The following is a 22,383-nucleotide window of genomic DNA, read 5'->3' as shown; positions in this document are numbered from 1 at the left end:
TGTCTGATTTTGGACAACATACTATACTATGACTTTTTTGTCTCATTTTGGACGACATACTATACTATGACGTTTTTGAGTGATTTTGGACGACATACTATACCATGACATTGCACACTGTGACATTCATCCATTAACATCACCAGACCACTTTTACACTGTGCACTCTCAAGATCAATGCAGGCGTCAGAGGTCGAGAGCCATCATGTGACGACGTCCTCCATGACAGAAGGAATGAGAGACAGGGCTGCTATGACAGGGAAGAAAAAGATGGTGTGGACAGTGAAAACAGCAAGACCAGGCAGCATGATGTTGTTTACTTTGTCAGAAGAACAGAGAGGAAACAGCCTGGAGACCGACGTCCTTGTCTTATTCACACCAAGTTTCTCCAGTGCGTTCCAGTTGAGAAGGACCCCATTGATTTGTGTGTAATGCGTCCACTGTGGCTAATTTGAAAATGAAAATGAAAGAAGTCGTGAAAGCACACAGGCACTCACTCCATAAATCTATCCTAAAACTGTCAGATTTTATGGCGTCACTACATGGTTTAATACCCTGTCACTAAATCACACGTTCAAAAACTGATCAAAAGAAATGCTTTCCCCAAATTCTTTTCAAAAGACATAAGAGGACATAGTGAGGTAACAGGGTCTTAAAAGCAAAACTGTTTTTTTTACACAAATCACATTTTTCCAAATAGCATCGCTGATGCTTTGCAGTATTGCAACATTACAAGTAGTTTGCTGCTTAACTCCACTACTAGGTTACAAACTTACTGAGTCACTGACTAACTAACTAACTAATAAGCGACCCTTAGTAGAGACAAAAGGAAATGGTGACTAAAACCTTTAAAAGAGAATAACTTCCAAGTGAATCACCAGACATATTTTAGAAGACTCAACAAATGTATTTTTTAAATGAATTTGAAAAAAAATAAAAAATAAATGTAAGCTACTTAGTAGCATTCAATGTGATGTTGCATTACTGCCATCTTCTGGATTTAACTATCCATTACTTCTTCTATTAGCGTTATCCACCTCCTTTATTAAGTGTTTGAAAGAAACTTTAATAGGTAAATTCCAGCCCATAAATTATGACGATTGATATATATTACAAATTCATCATTAGTCTCTGGCAGCTTCCTGGCCTCTGTCAGGCATGCAGTGAGTAATCGCTCCTGTCCTTCAGAATAACAACCTTGATGCATAATAAGCAAGTATAGGCCACTCCCCACTCTCCCTTTCTTGGATAGGATTCTAAAAAAAACCAAAAAACATACAATTAAATAGATAATTTCTTGAACAATAATAACATTTTTGATAATTATCAATCAATTAGAACAAATTAAAGTAGTGAATCAGCCAAGAACGAGCATGACCTGTTTTGGTTTGTGTATGTGTCATTTAGGCTCATTTTGATTATAAGATTGATCTTAGCATTAGCTTTTTGAGCAGAGGGTACAACCAACTAAATATTTGGTGATGAAACATAAGGCTTCATTGGGGGTGTATCTCGGTGTACAGGTGGCAAACAATTATAATATCTCTGTTTTAAATGTTAAAATTGAAATGTAGTTTGAGGGAACATGTATAAAGGGAGAAGCTGTTGTGCTGCTGTGATGCTGCATTGAGGGAGGTCATAGGGAGGCTAATTCTGATCCATAAGCGAGTGAAAGTTCTCCCACAGAGTCAATACACTCAAGTTGTGATCCTAGTTAATGTAATCCTACTCCATCCTTTACTTTTTCCAGTTTTTCTTTCCAACATTTCTTGCTTAATAAAGTTATGAATGCATCAGGAATGGAGGCCGATTGAAGCCCCTGTCCTTCTCCGCGCAGTCTTAAACTATCAGCGAGGTAGTGACGACACTGAACACAGGGTGTCACTGCAGCGCAGCATATGAGGGCTTCGCTACGTCAGCGCGAGAGGCAGATTTAAGCCAGCTGTGTGTATTTGTGAAAACGAAACAAAAGTGCTAGATAACACAAGAGAAGTCCAACAGTGTGCAAAGTCTGGCACTAATAAAAGAATCCTGATAACAGTGAGACTGTTGACATCAGCTGTGTAAAAACAGGGTAGCTGTATTTGAGGCACACGTGGTAAAATCATACAGAACATGTACAGTACCTGGCAAAGTGAAGTGGCAATTCATAAAAATCTTATAAGGGCAAAACAGATGAAAAATATTTACACTCCTTTATGGTTACACGTTATACACTTAACACTGATGAAGAAAAGTGTCAAAATATGAGCAAACCCTGATAAGCTGATATTAATGTGTCACTTCCACCATAATATAATGCCATATGTGTATAGAAAATGTGCAGTCTTCCTTTTAAGAATATCTACAGACTTGTAGTATAACTTGCACATACTTTCCTCTGGAGGCTTTTCAATTAAACGCAGGATGAAAGGTTGTTAGGGATTTGCAGCACAGAGACAATGGTATGTGTAGCTTCTTGGTTTGTTATTGTTAGCTTTACATAAATACTTCAATGTAATGTGGACTCCAAACTGTAACTGTTTGATCTTCCAGAGAATTTAGATGGGCCTTATTAGGTCAGAGAAAAGAAATCCCCACACTTTCCCCTGGCCATTCAATCTTCTTATTATCCCTCCTAAAATGGTCTTATTGTTGTGCTGACGTCCGATTTATGAAATCCTGCGGTTTCTGAACTGTCTGTGACTTCATTTCAGATTTCCCCTCTGAAGAATAGTGGTTTGGACTGTGCCCCACTCCACCTACATCACTGTGAATGTCTTCCAAGATAATTGGTTTTCAGCATAATGTTTCTGGGAATTTGCTTGCGGTCAAAGTGAAACTGAGCGAAAAAAAAAAAAGAACGAAAACAAACTACAAAACACACTGGGGGCAGAAATGTGTCATAACAGTCTTGATAGTGTCTGTGTGTGGAAAACAAAACAAACACACGTGTATTTTATCTTGTATCATCCGACTAAGTAGCCTTTCATTAACACCTGTAAGACCTGAAGGCTAATATTGTGTAATCAGTAAAGAATTCAAGTTTATAGCACGTTATGTATAGAATGACATGAAAACCCCACAGTGGCAACAAAGTTTTCCTTAAAGCTGTGAAACACAAATCGCTGTGACTGAACATTAGTTTCCTTTTTCATTCTCTCTTAACAAAATAAGATGTATAAGTATATTCTCTATTGTCTTGCTGAATGAATCCAGTCCACATTTTTCAGTCTTCTTGTCTCGATGTCTCTGTCTCTTTAAGAGTTCAGTTGCGCGCTGACAGATTCACCCGGACTGACGAGTCATAAATAAAGCCCATGTGATCAGACGGTCTGGTACAGCAGCATCCCGCTGAAGATGGTCAGAGGTTCAGAGGAGTAGGCCAGCTTTCCAGTCACCAGGTCGATGCACACGGTGTCCCCAGCCTCCATGGGCAGGATAATGTTGAAGACGGCTACAGCTCCGGGAATGTGTTTGGCCTCCGCCATGGGTTTCTCCAGGCCTTCTGGCTGATACCCGGCTGAGTCCACTCGGGCCACGCCGGTGTTGGACTTGGACAGCACGGCCTCGATCTTCACGTTCTTGTGGCCCGTAAGAATACCACTGAAGAAGTACTTGCCACTCACAGGAGCAGTGAAGTAACCTGGGAAATTGATACAAGTAACAAGGATAGTTTCATTTTAATCAATGGTTTCCAAATGTATAGTTTGCTTGAAAACGTATAAATGTAGCAAGTAAATAATAAAATAATCATCTGGTAAATTCAAACCATCGTCAAATGAGTTCACCCAATGTTGATTAAAGTCATATTCACACATAATAGTCCTCTAGACTAGAAAAAAGAACAAAACTCGCTCATCTATTGGTGAATGTAGGACAACTTTTGTTTCCTCCCCAGCTATCGTTCCACACGTGCGTATGTTTTGGTTGTGTTTACCCACAATGCCCTGCGTTGTAGTCCGCTTCCTAGTTTGTTTCTTTGGTGCGGATCACAGTTCGGTTCAGACCTACCCTAACGAACTAGACGTTCCAAGCAAACGAACTAGGATTTGAATTAGGAGGGCTGGTGTGAATACAGCTTAGATTAGACTTTCAGCTCCATATGAGTCTCTCTGTGTTTGTCAGTATAGCAGTGTTTAGCTCTTGGGTTGCCCGGCAACAATCCCGTATTAGACATCAGTAAGTGATCTGTTTTACAACAAGACAGATGGCGGTGATAATGCAAGTAAAACGAGATTACTGCAAAGAGGTGGGAACTTTTCAGATGTGAATTCTACTGTTAAAAATCCCAGCTGTTCAACAGTCCTTGTCCCCGCCCACTCCTGCGTTACCAGTACATAAACACAAACATTAGATTAAGAAGTCATGTTACGTTGCTTCTGTCCACAAAGACCAAGCAGACGCACAATAATAACATCAACAACCCGCCTGAAGTTACATACTGCAGCTTTAAGATGTTATTAACTTCACATTGTGGTGCTCTCGTGAGTGAAATAGGCTAGTTCCAAACAACTAGCTGAGAAAAGCTTTAAAGGCAGGAAGAATGATGTGTTATTTCAAATGAATTCTCACAGAAATATGTTGTTTATATAATGTTGGCAATTTGAATCTGCAGTTGCAATATTGTTTTTTGTCAGTGTTCAGTCACTGACTGCTCAGACCGATTGACTAAGTTTTGGAATGTTCCCATTGGTGATGGCTTTTCCAACATGGTTTGGCACAAACAGTCATTACTACATAATCAGGGGGGCTTTTACAGCCACTGTTGACAACTTGGAACATTGTCAGACTCATTTAGCTGTTTTTTTTTTCCTTTTTCTTTTTATGTCAAATAAGTCGCAAATCTAGCAACCATAACTATTTAGAGGATTGACCTGTGAGGTTGGGCTTTTCCTTTACGCTGACGTCTGTCTGAGTCTCATTCAAACGAAAGGGTGTGCACACAGTTGCACAGTGATTATGTCATGACTGTTAGACTGGACTTGTGTTACATTGTGTGGCATCTAGGCTTCAGTCGACCACTTTATCCTCCACATGAGGGTCAGGGGTTGTTGTTGAGTCAATCCCAGCTGACATGTGGAGAAAGGTGGGGTCCACCCTGGACAGATCTCTGTGGGAGGAAACTGGAGAACCCAGAGGAAACCCATACAAACAGGCCCTCGCTCAGACTGGGTCACGGAAACCAACTGAATACCTTTTGCCTCACAGACAGCCCACTCTCATTCAAACCAGCTTATTTCATGCTGAGCCTCCTCCTTCTTTGCTTTCTCTCTCTCTCTCTCTTTCTATTTCAACGTCTGGACGATGAAAGAATCTCAGCGCGCGGGAACCTTGCGTAACGTCAACGTTTTTGCTCAAGTTCAACTCAAGCAAGTAAAGCGATCCACATGTATTTCCCATCTTCCGACTGAATGATAAAACTGACCTGTTCTTGGATTGTAGACATTGTTTTCATTGACAAAGACCTCGTTAAACACGATGGTTCCCGCGCGTCTCATCGGACGAGTCAGTGAAGCCGAGAAAGAAAGGCGTGGCACGTGGGCATCGGACCCTGCAGCACCTGGTCATGGAGGAAGAAACAGAGTGGGAGTTAGTGTGATATAAAGATCAGAGCATGCTGTCTAGTAAAAAAACAACAACACGTACCCTGTTCACCTCTGAGACCTGAGAAGATGAAAGAGAGAACCAGAGTTAATCATCCAATATTATTCCTGTTATAGTATTTACACTACATAAGCAGAAAAACAGTTAAAACCATTATAAATCAGTGATTTTTATGAAATTCCACAAAGCATAAACAAAGTTTGTTGTTTTTACCTGGTGGTCCCACTGGCCCCTGCTTGCCTTCTCTGCCTGGGGGTCCCACCCTCCCTTGAAGTCCTATAAGACCCTGGACTCCACGCTCGCCTGTCTCTCCACGTGGTCCTGGCAGACCTGGTGGACCTAGGGAGAGTCAAATGTGAAGAGAAAGAATGAGAGAGGAGACTAAACGTCTTTTTTCCTCCGACATAAATAGAGTTTCTTCAGAAAATTCCAAAAACATGTAGAATAAGACAAGAAAGCAGAGACATTTAACCTGCTATGACTCAGGATGTGCCTTTCACCCCTGTGTTTACAAAAACTGCTCTTCAGAGAGATTGCAGATGTTATGGGCTTTTAAGTAAATGTTTGAGGATGAGGAAAACAGGCTGGACTTTCTTTTGGTCTATTTTTCTTCCCTCGTCCTCGTCGTCTTTCAACTGACTTATTATCCCTTGTCAAGTCTCATGCTCTCTAACTTACCCATGAAGTCCTGTTCTATGAAACTGTGGAACTCCCTGGCCAAGTCGAGCACTGAGGAATTCAGCCCGCGTATCTTGCCGTGGACGTTCTCCAGCTGCACGTGCTGGATGTCGTGGATAACGTCTCCTTGTGATGTCACCGTGACGTTGAGTCCATTAATGCTACTCCAAAGCTCTGTCACGTGTCCGTCCAGTCCGTCCTTGATCCCGTCCAGGCCGTCTGAAAAAGAGTCGGCGTGCACGCACACTCCCTCCAGCGTGGTGATTCTTCGATCGAGGCCTTCGCTGGTCCGCCGGCACTCCGTCACCTCCTTCACATAGTTGCTCGTGATTATTTGGATTTCGTTACCCAAGCTGTCGAGTCGAATCTTTGAGTCGTCAACGTGCTCCATCAGCTCCGTCTGCAGGTTGTTCACCTTGACAAGAAACGAGATATTAATGTATGTTTTTTGGATGAGCTTCCTTTGACAAAGTTCTACTATAAATATACTTTTTCCCCATCTTTGCTACCATTGTTTTCTATAGTATCTTATACACACATACAGTGTTATGGCGTATTATCTAAACCATGTCTGTCAACAAGACTCAAATGTTTTTGTAACTACAATAATATTATGGGAAAATAAATACATTTTTGGGAGAACTGTTTGATTGACATAATATTATTATTATCAGTGAAACAACACAATCGTTCTTGTAAAGGTAGCTTGATCTTTTCTTTTTTTGGAGTTTATTATGATCTGTGGTTTCCAACACGGGGTCACGAGAAAAATGTAAAAGGGTCACAAGTGTTTACAAGACAAGAATCAAGGGGGGTTCAAGTATAGAGTTTTGATTCTTTTTCTGACTTTTCCCGTTTTAACCATGAGGCATCACTCAAGTACGCTGCATGGTAGGATACTGGACCCATATCGGTGGTTTTAGTGGAACTAGGATGGCGATGATCTACTTAATAAACAACATTTTCAGTGTGAGAATGTCATCATTTAATTCAAAGCACTATTGTGTTTACAGCAGGTTCAGACTTTTACTACAGATACTGTGAAATCCTTCATACTTTAACCTTATATTACTAATTCATATTCAGTTTAGTCCAGTTAAACTCTGCAAGTTTGGACCATGGGAGGAAACACCTGCCTATTTCCTTTATCATTTTAAAGTTTTTGTTTAAGGATGGCTATCAGGATGTCAACAAATCTCTTAATTAATTCAAGGAACATCTGCCTGGCGTCAAACTTGGCAGGTGACTAACTAAAGACACCAGTGTGTGTCGTGTTGACCTTGGTGGTGTTTGGACAAGAACTGCAAGAGATATCAGTAGTTTCTGCTAAGGAAAAGCTAGTGGTGTAAACTCGCTGTAAAACAAGAATCATTTGCTTTTTGTCGCCTTAGAATAAGCCTTTTATATGGACTTTAAAGTAAGGGTCTTGCTTTACAAGGGCTACCATCTTGTGCCGCCGTTCTCTACAGCAGACCATCAAGATCACGCATGACACATTTTTCGAACAGTGCACAGGCGACTGAAGAATTCCACATTGCTCACCATTTCACTATCTTACCTCGGAAATGATTTCATCCTTGCTGTTGGTCAGATCAGTCAGCGTGTTCCCATGTGTGTGCACAGTCCTTCCCAGGCCCTTCAGCGTGTTATTAATGGAGTTGAATGTGACCATGACCCCAGCAAGTTCTCCTTGGATGGACTTCAGATCCCCTCCCAATCTCCCGTTGTGGACGGTGTGACCGTCCAGGCGTTTCTCCAGGTCATTGATGTTGGTTTTACACTGTCCTGTGCACTCCTCCACTTCCTCTCGGAGTCGTCCCACCTCCTCCTGAAGGTTAGAGCACACCTGAGAGCACGCAGATTCTCCAGAATCCACTTTTCTCCTCAGGTCGGTCAGCTCTGACTGGCACATGCTGAGGCCGCTGATGGTGGTGTTGGTCAGCGAGAGCAAATCGTTTCTTACTGAGCTGCAAATCGAGCAATCCTCAAAACTACGGGCCAGCTCATCAACTTCTGAGACAATCCGATTAAAGCGCTCACCATTTAGCCCGGTCACCGCAATGATCTTTTTGACGTCATCCGTTAAGGTGATCACTTTGTCACTTAAGGAGTCTCCTGACACAGACAAATCATTTAACTTGGTGTCAAACCTCTGGATGTCCTCTTGATTGGCCACAACTCTCCACTCTAGTGTTTTCACAGTCTCCTCAGTCTTTTCTCCTTTTCCATTAGGCCCACAGGTCTCATTGCACATGTTTGTGGTTGACGTTAATCTTCGGTCTAAAATCGTTGTAATGTTCTCCAGCTGACCTAAACGTCGACTGTGATCCCTCACTGTGTCTCCGAGGACGGCCACGTCCAGCTCTATTTTGCCTATCTTAAAGGTGTGGTCATCCATCTGAGTGAGGACCATGTTACGCAGCTGTGTGACGTCTCGCTGGACACTGTCCTTCATGTTGTTCCCACTATTAGTGCACCTCTGCTCTACCTTCCTCACAGTGTTGTTCACCCTCTTCTCTAATTCTCTCAGTCTGCCGTTCAACCTGTCCTCCGTCACTTTTCCCTTTCCTCCACCCGTCCCGGCGAGCTCCTTGTCCAGGCGTCCTTTAATGGTTTCACATTTGTTTGCAGTGGAGGTGACTCGGACCTCTACATCAGACAGCTTCTTTTCAAACTCTGAGACTGTTTTACAGCAGGCCTGGGAGCGTAGAGTCTCACTGTGGGACATTTCCACGCTCTGCCTCAAGTGCTGGTCCATAGAACTGAGCAGTTTCTCCAGGGCCTGGATCCTCTCCCGGTCTTCTTGCTGCTGGCGCCTCAGGTCTTCCACACCAGCCTGAAACAAACAGGGGATACAGGGACGGTGAGTGTTTTTCACATAAATACACAGTATATATATATTACAACCCTAACTGGAGGAAGTTTAAAAATCCTTTCATTTTATTTAGGCTTTATATATATCTTATAGTAGTGCAATAATCAGGATGTCTCGATCTGATACTGTCCTGAGTGATCCTTCCATATCCCAGGTACAAGTGTAAGAAGAGGTTACTCATACATGTGCTTCTACCCGAGCATCACTAGTAGCTTAATTTCAATCAAATCCTCAATCATTAGTTTTAGGTCTTCAGAAGAAGAACATGATGTCAGTTTTTTAGATCATGCCCTCATTCAGACAAAAAAACAATAAACACACAGCACATATGAGTGGACACCAGTATGATTGACAGCTAGTGTCATCCAATAGGAGCCTGACTGCAGGTGACGTCCAAACAAATCACATATTAGGAGTCTTCACAAGAGGATTTCATATTCTCATGAGAGACGGAGTTAAACACGCCCACTTTAAAGCATACAGATTATGCATAAATGTGAGTGCAGTGTCCTGGTCTGATTTGAAAGTAACCTTTATCTACTGATTTATAAAGTGACCCTGAGACGTAAGAGCTGTAAAGTGCACATCTGTAATTTATCCCCTCACTGAGTCTGGATTGAGATTAAGCTGCCTCAAGCAGACGTGATGAGTAAGATACTGATGATGATGAGCTCCATATTTTCTTTCACTCAGCACAAATGCTGCTGACTCATGTGTGACATCACATTAAAACTGCAGTGTGCAACTTTATATTCAAACTAAATAATCTCACACAGTTCTGATTAAGCCTCCACAAGACTCTGTGTTCCTCTAGTTCTTGCGTCATTTCACCACCACACACAGGAAGTGATCGGTTTGATGTAGTAAAATTCGATAAACCGCAGAAAAGAAACGCAGTGCAGCATTTATTGTAAACAGGTGGAAAACAGATTTTCTCCCCTCTTTTCCAGGATGATAAATGATGTTTTTTAGTTTTATTGTTAGTTTGTGCAGAGGTTTTAGCAGGAGCGCTAAAACCACGAGGGAAACATGTGCCTGCCATTATTTTTAATGGCTTCAGGCAGCAGAAATCACTGATTAGACCACTACCAGAAGCAAACAAACAGTTTTTTTAAGTCTTGGTTATTCTTGTAACATGATATTTCCGTTAGAATTTTTATGTATTGAGGTTCACCTGGCAGGCGGAGCAGGACAGAGACACTCTTCTCTCAAGCTCTGTCAGTATCTCCTCCTTCAGCGAGTTCAGCTGGTTCCCCGCAGCTCCTCCCCCTCCTCCTCCTCCTGTGCCAGCTCCATCCAGCTCGTTGCCCCCACCGTTCACCAGGTGGTTGTTGATGGTGAGCAGAGTCTGATCATGGACCTACGAACAACCAAATGTTCACATGAACTGCTCATCATGCAAGATGCAGGCAGGAAAGCAGATAGCCCACCTGCGTCCTGTTATACAGGTGGTCCAGCTTCGTCTGGATGCTGTTGATGGTTTCTTTCATGTGTGGCTGAGCTGAATCAGCGGGGACAATTGATCCACTCAGACCAGACCTACATAGAGGAAGAGATATCCCATAATGATGTAGCTATGGTGTGAAAGAGGCACGTGTTAAATAAATAACATCAGAGGAAAAATGTTTTAACATAATATATCGTGGGTGGGAAGACTCATTCTCATTCTGCTATGACAAGCACAATAACAGACAGAGTGATGTATGTCTTCCTAAACTAATTACCAATCTCAATGTATGTGTTAATAAACAAGTTAATCCTCTCACTGTAAACTGACCTGCAGCAATAAACATTAATAAACAGGAGAAGACACACACTGCCTGTCCTTCAGCAGTCTGGGTGATACTGTATCAGTGGTATGAGTTTGTATTTTGAGCTTTTTCCAGTGTTTCTCAGGACTTTCTTCACAGCGTGAATTGAAACATATTGAAGGCAACATTCACGTACAGCCTCTGGTTCATGCCGTGCATGGTGGTCTGCATGTTGTGCAGGTCTTTGCTCAGACCACGGATCGTCTCCTCCAGCTGTTTAATCTTCTCCGAGTCACCTTGGAACAAGGGAAACGAAGGGTTAGTGAGGAAGAGGATGAAGTTGTGACATCACAAAGCAAAGGTAGAAGATATGAGTTGTTTATTGTCCAGAAAACCCCGATAAGAAGAGCAATGGTGGCCTCACATGAACACAACTGCCAATCATCCACTGACTCCTTGTTTTCATAGGGTCGGTCTCAGTTGGAAAAAGGTGATGAAGGTGAAAAAGGTCACATATTTGTGAAACCCAAACAGTCTGCCTGAATGAAGCATATTAGGTCTCTGAGTGTTAAACTTCTCTATTTAGAGTTATTGCCTATTATCTGTAATATCTATTATTATAGAGACAAAAATGAGATTGAATCAAGGGCATATTGGATTCACGAGATCTCCAGCTGTGTCTCAGCGAGCATCATGTTCCATTTATTATTAGAAGTCATCGTTTTGCTTGGCTTATAAGACTTCCTGAGAGCTCCCAGTCATTTAATCTTGTAGGTGAGCCCACGCTCTCTCTCTCTCTCATAAATGTTTAAAACACAATTTTACAAAATGAATAAAGCTTACAGTATCTGGATCCTTAAAGGTCCAATATGCCATATTCGGCCCTCACGAGAAACCTTGAAACAAAGATGAAGTTTGAATCTGTGTTTAGGTAGCCAGTCCGGCAGCTGCGTTTGAGAACCTGTTGGATCCTGTTTATAAATATCCTGCTTTCAAATGGGGATGTTTACCGTGTTCAGCCCTTTTCGACACTCAGACTGTCACATTCAAGACCACGAAGGTTTGCTGAGAGCTTAAAATGTTCACTTTAATGCAACAGTAAACACAGGTAGTAAGTAATGAGATGCATAAGGCATGGGAGTGACAGCCACATGTGTCCAGCTGAAGCTCAGCTGAGAGCTTGTTCTTTGTCTTCAAACAAACACAGAGATTGCACTAGATTAAATCTACCTTTGTATTTCTGCAAATGGAGCGCTCTACAAACTATGACTGGGCTCCACAATGACTCAGAGGTAGAGAAGGGGCCCCTTCTCCTTCTGGACTCATGAGTCACTTGATGCATACATTATGTTTCATGTCTGTTTTCAATAGTGACTGGCGTTAATAGGCGTGATAGCTTACTGGCAATTGCTGTCACAGGCACTTTTTGTTTTGGTCTGACGTGTACTCAGTAGCTTTGACTAGTGGAACTAGAGTACTGCATATTAGACTTTGAAAGCAGAAGTAATTGAACAGCTTTGGGGTCATTGTGATGGTTAAATGTCTTGTTGCAGGGAGATGGGGGGCTGCCTCCACTCTCTCTACCATCTGTTAGCAGAGAACCAGCCTGGAGTCCTTAGAATCAGGGGATCTTGTGAAGTTTCAGTTCTGGTAAGAAACATGCATTGCTTCACGGAACCACACACACACACACACACACACACGAGATGAGCGAGGGGCCACACATGAGTAAACGTCGGACTGCCTGTTTTTCCCTTAATGGCGAAAAAGCCGTGCAGCGTGGACATCTGCTCTGTGGAAAACAAATGCACATGGCCAGAAGAGGGGAAGGGAGGGGGAGCGTCAGCAGCGACTTCTTATGACAGTGAGGATAAAGCGGTAGACAATGGATGGATGTTTACAGTTGAATGCAGTTTAAATTTGACAGCATCTTCATTTCCCTTACCTTCTCCTCTCTGCCCGCCACCTGTGTTGAAGCCCGTTTGTGTGACACGAGGTCGCCCTCCATTGACCTGAGTGTTGGTGGTGGTGGTTACCTGTGGCCCATCATGGCAGTCTTGCCCGGAGTAACCATGGCAACACTTCCACTCCATTTCTGTCACCATCTTGTAAGCTACCTTATACCTCGGCCTCCTGTATGTCCGGTAGCTGTGGACGAAAGTTATGACATTATATTTAGACATTTGATTTTTCATGTCTGTTTTTAAATCCTTTTCTCTTTGGCCTTTGACACTTCATGAGACGCTGATTTTTATTTTTTTAATTTATTTTTATTTATTTATTGATTGCATTGTTTTGTATTGTATGGCTGCTATTTCTTATTGTGTTTTTATGATTTTTTATTTATTTTAAGCTGTTCTATCTCATTTACTTTATATATTATGTCTTTTATTTACTCTGTACAGCACTTCGTCCACTGTGGTTTGTTTAAAGTGCTTAACAAATTAAGATGGATTGGATTGGATTGGATTCAAAAACTATGGACTGGCAATCTGTCCAGGGTGTACCCCGCCTTTCGCCCTATGTCAGCTGAGATTGGCACAGCAACCCACACGACCCTCATATGGAAGATAAAATGGTAGAAGATGGATAGATGGATGGATACCGGAAAGCAGAGAAATAGAGCTTTGCACCCATACACTTGTCATTACGGTAGCCCTCAGGACTTCCACGGAGCGACCGTCCAATCACAGACAAGATTCACCAGCGCCTCACACCCGTAATCCTTAAATAGTTATCCAAAGTGAGAGTTATCTTGGAAAAAGGGGCAGAAGGCAGATTTCTACAGAACATAAAATCAAAATAAACCCAGGCAGCCGGAATATTATCATGGTCATAAGAGGGTTAAAGGTACTGTATGAGAGTTAACACAGATGTTGTACAACCACCACTGTGTTTCTACAGTGTCACAGAGCGACGAGCAAATCATTTATACGTTAAAACTTCTGCCTCGCTTGAGAATTGAGCAAAGTCGACTGGTGCCAGGATGCTACACAATGAGATTTAAAATTTGTGGTGGGATCCTGACAACCAAGTCAAGGACCAGCTGCCCATGAACCCTTTACTGGAGTATAATGACTGCACTGTCTTTATATTAATGTGCGAGTCATTAGATGACTGGAAATAGCAACAAATCATGCACTTATGATGGATGAGGTTAAGAGAGCTTTATAAACATTAACTATTATTTCTGTCCCAGTTTCCAAATGAATCTGCTGGACAGACTTAAATCTTCTCGCTCACAGATGAGTCCTCAGAAAAGAGATATGAATGTTATAGTTGGAACGCTGCTCTCTGGTCGTATCATTAATGTGCTACTCAGAAGGGACCCCAAGTCTGCAATAAACACACTAAGATTGGCTGGAAGTCGCCATAAAGATTAAGAGCAGCGTCGGAGTCATGTTAACAAGCCCTGACTGTGAGACTTCAGCAGGTTGCTCACACTTTTTTTGCCAACCCACAAATGTCACTGTAGGTATTTCAGCGCTGTTACTGTGCCACTGAAAAGATTTGGTGTTCCAGCTCCCGGCGCTGAGAGCGTGAGAAAAAGGAATCCAACAAACTCTCAGAGGAAAAACAAAAACAGGGCTTGGAGAGACGGAGGGAGGCGGAGCTCTGTAGAGCGAGTGAAAAACGTCAAAGAAAGGAGCAGAGTCACACAAAGAGTAAGAAGAAGTAATTGTTTTTACAGCGAGGGATACGAGACTGTGGTGTCTGGAATCTCGGCTTCATTCTTAGCATAGCCCAGGTTTTAGGCCGTGGTCCCGGGCAGACACGGGGATCAGGCAGACAGGTCAGGGTCAGAGTCTTTGGAGAACTTCAAACGGAGGAAAAACATCTTGACTGATGTTGTCTTGCACCAAAACACCTGGGAAAATAACTCACACAATCACAGCTACGGTAAATTTGCTCCAGTATTTACAGTATTTATATCCATCTATAACCTGTCCTTTAAACTAGCGTTAAGTGTGTTTGTTTGAGAACTCCAGTTCATTACAGAGATTGACAGGTCAAATAATAAGCGGTGATTATTAAGGATTAACTGCTCTGATATCACATAACATGACTTATCGTGTCATGACGTGACCGGTTTCTCATTAAAATGAGCTTAGTTTTTACCTTAAAGTCAGCTTTACTGATTGACTGTCGCGGGATGTTTACATCAGGGAGGGATGGAGCCCAAAGGCTGCTGGGTTTCAGTGGACTTACATGAACAATTTAGATGAAGAAAACATTATAAATAAACATTAGGAACCAGGTCTGCAAGAGTCTCTGCCAAGTTTCCCCTTAATCTCGACCTAATAAATGCAATAATATCATATGTGTGGGAATATCAGCAGAGATGAGGAGGGGGAAAGGTTCATGTGTTGCTTTATGAAAATGTGAACAGCTCAGTATTTAGTATTTAAAGTAGAGTATTTAATAACCTCCTAATTATGAATAATTTATTACATTATTTTACGATGCACCAAGCTGCCGAGTGAAATATGGACAGAAAATGAAAAGCTGACTGAAGCCACTGTCCACAGAAGGAGAGCGGGAAAGATGATTCATGGTTTGTACAGAGAGTACAGAAAGAAAAAAGAAAACATTGAGTGGAACTGATGACAGGAAGTTGGAGAAGCGCGTCTGAATACATTTTCAGAAATTAAATTCCAGTGGCGAAGAGTGAAACGGAGGAAATTTGGGATAATGTACTTCAGGAGAGAATAAAAGATACTCACGCAACTCTAGGACACTGTCCCCAGGTGCAGCGCTGGTAATCCGGTTTTATGTACGTCTCCACCCCGTCCTCCATCACACAGCTAACCGTGCGAGTCACCACATAAGCACACCAGTTCCTGTGAAATCACACACACACACACACACACACACACAGGGAAAAGGAAATGATAAATAAATAACTGTGCTATGACTCGAACTTTCAGGATAAATTTAGAGTCGGGCGTCATCGCAGACACAGCAGTCATCTTACACACATACGCCATTACTGCACGCTCAGCTGTTTCTTGTTACTGGGGGGAAATAAAGATAAGATGTGGAAAATAATAATCACACATCGGGTCATTTGTTGAACGTGAGGCTCCAGTGAGTTTTCAGATCAATATCTCAAAAACCCGGGCTGTGTAAGGAGAAATCGTCCGCTCCTGCTGCAGATGTCAGATCAGTTCAAGATAAAGCAACAACATGGCTTCAACAATGGCTCGCATTGTATCACTGGCAACATCAACCAACCTACACACACACACACACACAGAAATAATAAGCCTGTGAACAACCTGGTTGTGATATTGGCAATACATTTGTATAAATTGACATTAATATTTTATTATGGTAAATCCTGCTCAGAATATATGTAATTTATGTTTCTAAGCCAGTAAAGTTGAACATGATACATTTCTTTATTATTTTACAGTATACCAAATTGATGAATATACACTGTGTAACATCTAATGTTACATTCAAACATCCCTCTTCTAAGCACATGGGGAGGTGTGAATGCACAACTGAACTCTGGTCCGCCTCGAAACGTAGGTCTCAGTTAGCTTCAAGTGAACCAAATGCACGAAGCGGACTACAACGCAGGGCATTGTGGGTAAACACACCTAAAACATACGTACGTGTATGTGTCAAATGTTTGCAAAAAACTAAATAAAAAAAATAATAAGGATAGGATTTGACGCAGCTCCATGTTTTGCTTGGAAAAAGCAAAATTAAAAATCCCAAAAATCCCAAAATCCCAAAGGGAATAATAAAGCCGTCTGTCTGTCTGTCTGGAAACAGAAGTTGTCCTGCATTAACCAACAGATGAGCGAGTTTTCTTGTTTGCTTGTTTGATTGTTTGAATTCTGGTGTAATGAACACAACAGTGCATATATTCTGGTGAATGTGCACTCTTAAATCATCAGTGTGATTCTTTCATATTCCATATCTGCCTGTAGGGATGGAAATAATGTCACCAATAACAGTTTGTAAGTGTTTTTTATAGCTTTATGACTTCATGACTCTTTTACAACTTGTTTGGCAGATATTTATCCCTTAGTTTTCACAAAAGACTTTTCAGCAGAGGTCTTTCATACACTGACGTGTGGAGGTTTTATGACGTCTGCATCCTTGGATAACGAGAGCCCCGGCAACAACCTTCCGCTTGTGTCTCTTTAACAAGACCATTGTGGATTTTGAGGCGCGTCTTATATTGTTATCCTTTCCAACAACGTTACGAGCTGTTTACTCCGAAACTTTTCTTAGTCTTCCAGGCCTCACCTTGACTTCCACTGTTCCTGTTGACTGCCATCATTTAAACAGATGACACACAGAGGAGACACCTGAGTGAGAGCACTTAGCTCTCTTTTTTATAGCATTTTCCTGCGTCAACATGCAGTTACACCACAGCTTTTATTTTCCTTTTCTCTTTCCATTGTCCATGAATCCACCAATTATCAGCAGGGCTTTTGTTTTGGAGGTCTCTGTTGGAGGTGGGGAACATCCTGAACAGTTCATCACAGCAACAACAACTAGTCATACACACATTCATACGACTGAAAGATGTAAAAATGTCCAGACTTAAGTCAAAAGCTTAGAGATTAGCGCTGGTGCCATGTTTTATCATCTATTTTCCACTAAATCAGAACATTAACAACTCAGGAAAACTACTGATGTTATAAAGCAAGTAAGAAATGGACACATCTTCCCATAGGACTTCCATTCAAATTGGCTTATTTTTGCAAAACACCTTCATCCCAGTCGCCCCCTGGAGGCCAACTGCATCCATCTCGCCAGGTTTTGCCACGTACATCTCTTCCACAGATAAAAAAAGGATGTTTCTGTTCATGGACTCCACTGCGTCAGAAGAGAAGGAGGATTTCATACGTTTTTAAACAGAGAGAATGATGGATATCCAAATGTACACAACATAAACTGCATTTAAACACACACACACACTCCCATATACGCCCCGATTCTGCACGCTACTCACCCTGACCTCCCTTGACCCACGGATATCTCTCTGGATAACTGCAGATAGATTTAAGACACCGACGTCCGTCAGTCTCTGTCTTTCATCATGTTCACATTACCCAGAATCCTCATCCACTCCTTTTTCCCCTGGTGGTTATTAAAGCCAATTAGTGTCACTCTTAGACTCATCTCAACACAAGTTGGCGCATACAAGGAGTTCCTTCATGCTCGAAAAAGTCAATCAGCAGTTTTCGTTTCTCTGACTTCATATGTCTGTCAGTCTGTCTGTCTCGCGTTCTCCTGTCCTTCTTCATGTCATGTTCTCTTGATCTACGTGTCACTCACTTTGCTTTCTTCCCTCGCTTAAGTGGATCTGTCGCATTCCTTCCCACACTTCTTCAACTTTTTCGTTGCAGATCGCTTCGTTTCATCCTTGTCCATTCCACATCATCTGTTTATCTCCCTCTGTTTCCTTTCCATCCCTGTCCCTCACTGATTACACTTCTTCCCATTCCCCCCCCCAGCACTCTGATCCTCCCCTTCATTCCAGAGCGAGAAGAGTTTATCACAGTATCATCCTCCCTATTCCCTCATGACCTGCTGCTCCTGTTGCTCCTGTAGATGTGAAAATAAAAATGACTAATTAGCTGCCAGATCCTAATGTAAAGGTTGCTCTCCAGTAGTCTGCTCAGAAGAATCTGGCGGGGTTTTTTTTGCTGAGGCTGCAGATTGTGCAGGGTCAGAATGTTGAGTGAACAGCATGAATCCACGGACCCAACCTGCCATGTGTCAACAGTCCAAGCTGGTGGTGGTGAAATAAGTGTGGAGGATGTTTTCCTGCCACAGTTTGGGACTCATAAACCCAGCCGACCAGAGAATGACCGCCACGGCCTGACTGTTGCTGACCGTGTTCATTCCTTTCATGGCCACAATTTATCAACTTCTGCTGGCTCCGTGCAGCGAGATCACAGAGCAGAAGTCATCAACGGCTACATTTGTGAACTTAACAATGGGTTGAGTGAACTTGAAGTGAACTCGCACTGAACTTCTCCTGACCTTTATTCATGTGGTCAAACGGGAGATTGATCATCACGGACCACAATCTCACAGGAATGTTTTCAATATTTACAGTTTTGTGGTACCGAGTCCACAATGGACCGAGGGAGTTTGAACTTCACTATCCTGTGCACGTACAAGATACAGTATATATGATGTATCCTGTAAATATTGCAATAAAGATTAGTCTATAAAGATTAATACTATTAAGATATGTTGGTCTGCATCAGGAGTTTTTGTGCCGACCCCCACAGACACTGAAGGTAAGTGCAATCAACATTGATCAATGATCAAAGGTGTAATATTTACATATTACTCATCTAAAATGGAGATCTTTGGTGGCACATGGCATTAAGTAACTGTGATCCAGTAACTAGTGACAGATACAAAAAAAAACTCAACACACTGGAGAACTAGTAGTACCAAATATGTCCTTCCTCACTACGATGTTTCATAAGTGGTTTGGTTTTGTACCAGAAAAGCAGATGACATCATTAGAGCCAAAAAGGTCTTGGCTTTTGTTGATAATTGAATGCAGAAATGTTCCATATTATATCTTTGAAAAGTCAAATGAAACTTTCCAGCACTGTTATAGCCAACAGTTGTCCACAGTATCTCGGCAAAAACCATAACCTTATTATAATACATAGATTCTTCTACAGGTCGGTTCATTTAATTATGGAAAAAAATGTCTCTCCACAAGATCCCTGCATGTGTTGTTCTTTTCAATGTGACTCTCGTCTTAAGGGCCAATGTTGTACAATGGTTCCTTTATCCTCAGTAGATTCTCAACTTTATGAAAAGACAAACAAACATACAACACTTAACTACTGTACATTCACACTTTACTGTGTGGCTTTGAACTAAAAGCAAGAATCTAAAGTGAGCTGCAGCTCCCAGTGGGCATTTCGGCTGATTTCCGGTTCGCAGTGATCCACCTCCTCCAGCAATGGGTTCAATTGAATGAGGTTGTGCTGTGCAATTTTGCAGTACTAGTACATTCAATGTGTCCATCAGAGCCCGGAGTACTGTTGATTCAGAGCAAAACTCTGCCAAGATACGCCAGAAATCAGCCGACGTTGGTGCTTCCAAACGCGGCTGCTTCTCCCCTTATGTATTCCCGGAGTCTTGCGGTTCATCCCAACGATCCTTATTGCATTACACCATGTTAGAGTTTTCTGGCTTATCTTGTTCTGTGGTTTGTTTTACTTTGTGTGTACGACTCAGAGTTGAGCAGAAACACGATATTTAGCATCTCCGTCGGGGGGTTGAACCAGTGCAGCTGGGAAAGGTTAGCATCTGAAACCAGACAGCAGTTATAAATAAAAACAGCTCTGTCTCTTGCTGCTGGAGATCCACACAGTGTTGTTTTTTTGTCACTTGTGATTCAGTGAAGCAGCTCTTTCGAGCTGTTATCCCGACGTACTCACGCTCAGGGCCACGGGCGGCAGATAAAGCGTAAATTTTGGCAACACTCACGCCTCCTCGGCTGTGATGGAGAGCAGGCGCTGCGTCTCATAAATTTACTTCACAGGCTCACGACAGCGCAAACCGACATGTGGTGCTCACATACACACACACACGACTCCCCGCCATCTCTGCAGCTTTTGGTACTCTGAGTAACGCCCTCGTCCATTTTCCATCATTCCATCACTGGCTTTTTACTCCAATGAAATACACAACAGGAGGGAGCATGACTAAGCATTACAGTACAACGGAAAGGTCTGTGAAAGCAGTGTGTGTACGTGACCCTTCACAAAACATGACTAGTTTTCCAATATGAATGTTATCTTTTACATGGGAAAACTCCTTCATAACAAAGGCTCGGCTACTAATTCAGTGGCCTGTTCTCTCTCTCTATTCTCTCTCTCTGTCTCTCCAACCAGCGTGAAGTTAAGCATTCCAAACAGTAATCCAATAAGGTCCCAATAATCCAAATGGCTGTGGAGAAATCCCTCAGATGAAAGTCCACTAACTAAACTTGGCATATTGTCCGAAGGTGTTAAATGCAATTACAAGTACAAACACTCAAATACAGAGAGAGACAGGGAGGGAGGGAGAGAGAGAGAGAGAGAGGGGGTGTATTTACTTGAGTCTCACACAAACAGACAAGGACACTCACACAGGTCACGGGACATGCAGACACACACGTAGACATCATCAAAAATGCTTATTTTTCCACTTCCCTTTACACGACACACCTTCATTCCAGTCAGTGTGATGTGTGACGTACCGTGTTTGCCACTTTTTAAGCCTGGTGTGAACCTCCTAACCACCTAAAGTTTGTCATCCAAGTCAAGAGTCTGCGCTTCAGTAGACGGCATATCTCTTACATTATCTAACTATTTCATGTGCTGTTTGTGTTGTATTGCTATATGTGTTCTGTAAAAATAAAAGTGTAAAAAATAAAGCTGATGAGGTCATGGATGGTGAAACAGGGCCCCCCCAGAGACCCTAGAGACAGCTCTGAAAGTGAAGCTTCATATCATTTATGACGGTTCTGTGATCAAACTGGTAAACAGGATGTTCTCTGAATATAATCTGTTACCTTCAGGCAGACGTTATAAAGTGTCTTCAGCTCTCTTTTATTCCACCATCTTTCTCTACCATTTCTAATCTGGTGCAATATCATCTGTTTGTTACTTATTTTATGCTTCATCTTGTTATTAATAGTCTATGATTGCGTCCTTGTTGCCCAAGTCACTTTCCTTTAAAACACAGAGAACAGTCCAGTTCCTCCACACAATAATGAATAGGTCATCATGGGCTCACGCTGCACAGCAACATTATTGAAGCCTTACACTCAAATTCTTGTGGAAACAGTTTCAAAGACACCAAATACTTCGAGCTAATTTTGTGGTAGCGTTTGCCCAAGTCGGGATTATCTCATGCTTGCCTCCTGGGTGTGCGCCGCTCAGCAGTGGAAAAGTTAACCAGACTTTACTGGCTGGCAAACCATTTTGGTTAGTGTCCATCCTTATAGCCTGCAATCATACAACAACAAAACATGGTGTGAAGATTTCTATTGGAAAGATTTTCTTTAACCTTGTTACTCATTTACAAGTGGAAAGTCTTAAAGGCCGTGGTCTACTGGTTGATCTGGCACAACTCCCTCAATACAATGAACTGCAGCTGAAACCAGGATAATGACTATATAAATTCATCCAGACTATTTATATTGCATGGAAATATCTGATTGTGAAATATTCATTTTCAATGCAGCTGCCAAAATAACTGGCTCTGGAAGGCCCCTGTTAAAAATAGCTTCAATTAAGAGCCAGAGCAGAAAACTGAAAGAGAAAGAGAAAGAGAAAGAGAAAGCAATAGGAAATAGAGGTTGATTGGATTGATATGGATGGGAGGATAATACATTGATATGGAAAACTTTATCCCATTTGCACAGCAGCCATTTTGACATGCTTCAGCAGGACGATCACAGGTGTTACTGATCACATGAACAATGCTTGTTTGTTCACTGCA

At 42.1% G+C, this 22,383-nt stretch overlaps 1 protein-coding gene across 4 annotated transcripts in view; it reads right to left on the bottom strand.

Annotated features, from left to right (window-relative positions):
• Window positions 1-2,060: 2,060 nt before the first annotated feature.
• The window catches only part of emilin1a (elastin microfibril interfacer 1a), a 49,414-nt gene continuing 29,091 nt past the window's right edge, over window positions 2,061-22,383 (bottom strand). For 3 of the 4 annotated variants that reach the window (XM_044048914.1, XM_044048915.1, XM_044048916.1), the window contains exons 4-14: window positions 15,615-15,731; window positions 12,836-13,038; window positions 11,087-11,186; window positions 10,570-10,678; window positions 10,314-10,499; window positions 7,823-9,100; window positions 6,265-6,679; window positions 5,800-5,925; window positions 5,629-5,646; window positions 5,408-5,542; window positions 2,061-3,625 (exon numbers count right to left, since the gene is read on the bottom strand). In XM_044048914.1, the coding sequence (XP_043904849.1) occupies window positions 3,306-3,625; window positions 5,408-5,542; window positions 5,629-5,646; window positions 5,800-5,925; window positions 6,265-6,679; window positions 7,823-9,100; window positions 10,314-10,499; window positions 10,570-10,678; window positions 11,087-11,186; window positions 12,836-13,038; window positions 15,615-15,731 (3,007 nt within the window). In that variant the 3' untranslated portion in view covers window positions 2,061-3,305. Of the gene's footprint in view, window positions 3,626-5,407; window positions 5,543-5,628; window positions 5,647-5,799; window positions 5,926-6,264; window positions 6,680-7,822; window positions 9,101-10,313; window positions 10,500-10,569; window positions 10,679-11,086; window positions 11,187-12,835; window positions 13,039-15,614; window positions 15,732-17,866; window positions 18,354-22,383 lie in introns of those variants that run through there. The other variant, XM_044048917.1, reaches the window with a different exon arrangement.

The sequence above is a fragment of the Solea senegalensis genome, linkage group LG17 (assembly GCF_019176455.1).
Source record: "Solea senegalensis isolate Sse05_10M linkage group LG17, IFAPA_SoseM_1, whole genome shotgun sequence".
NCBI lineage: Eukaryota > Metazoa > Chordata > Actinopteri > Pleuronectiformes > Soleidae > Solea > Solea senegalensis.
This window is presented reverse-complemented; position numbering and strand designations above follow the sequence as displayed.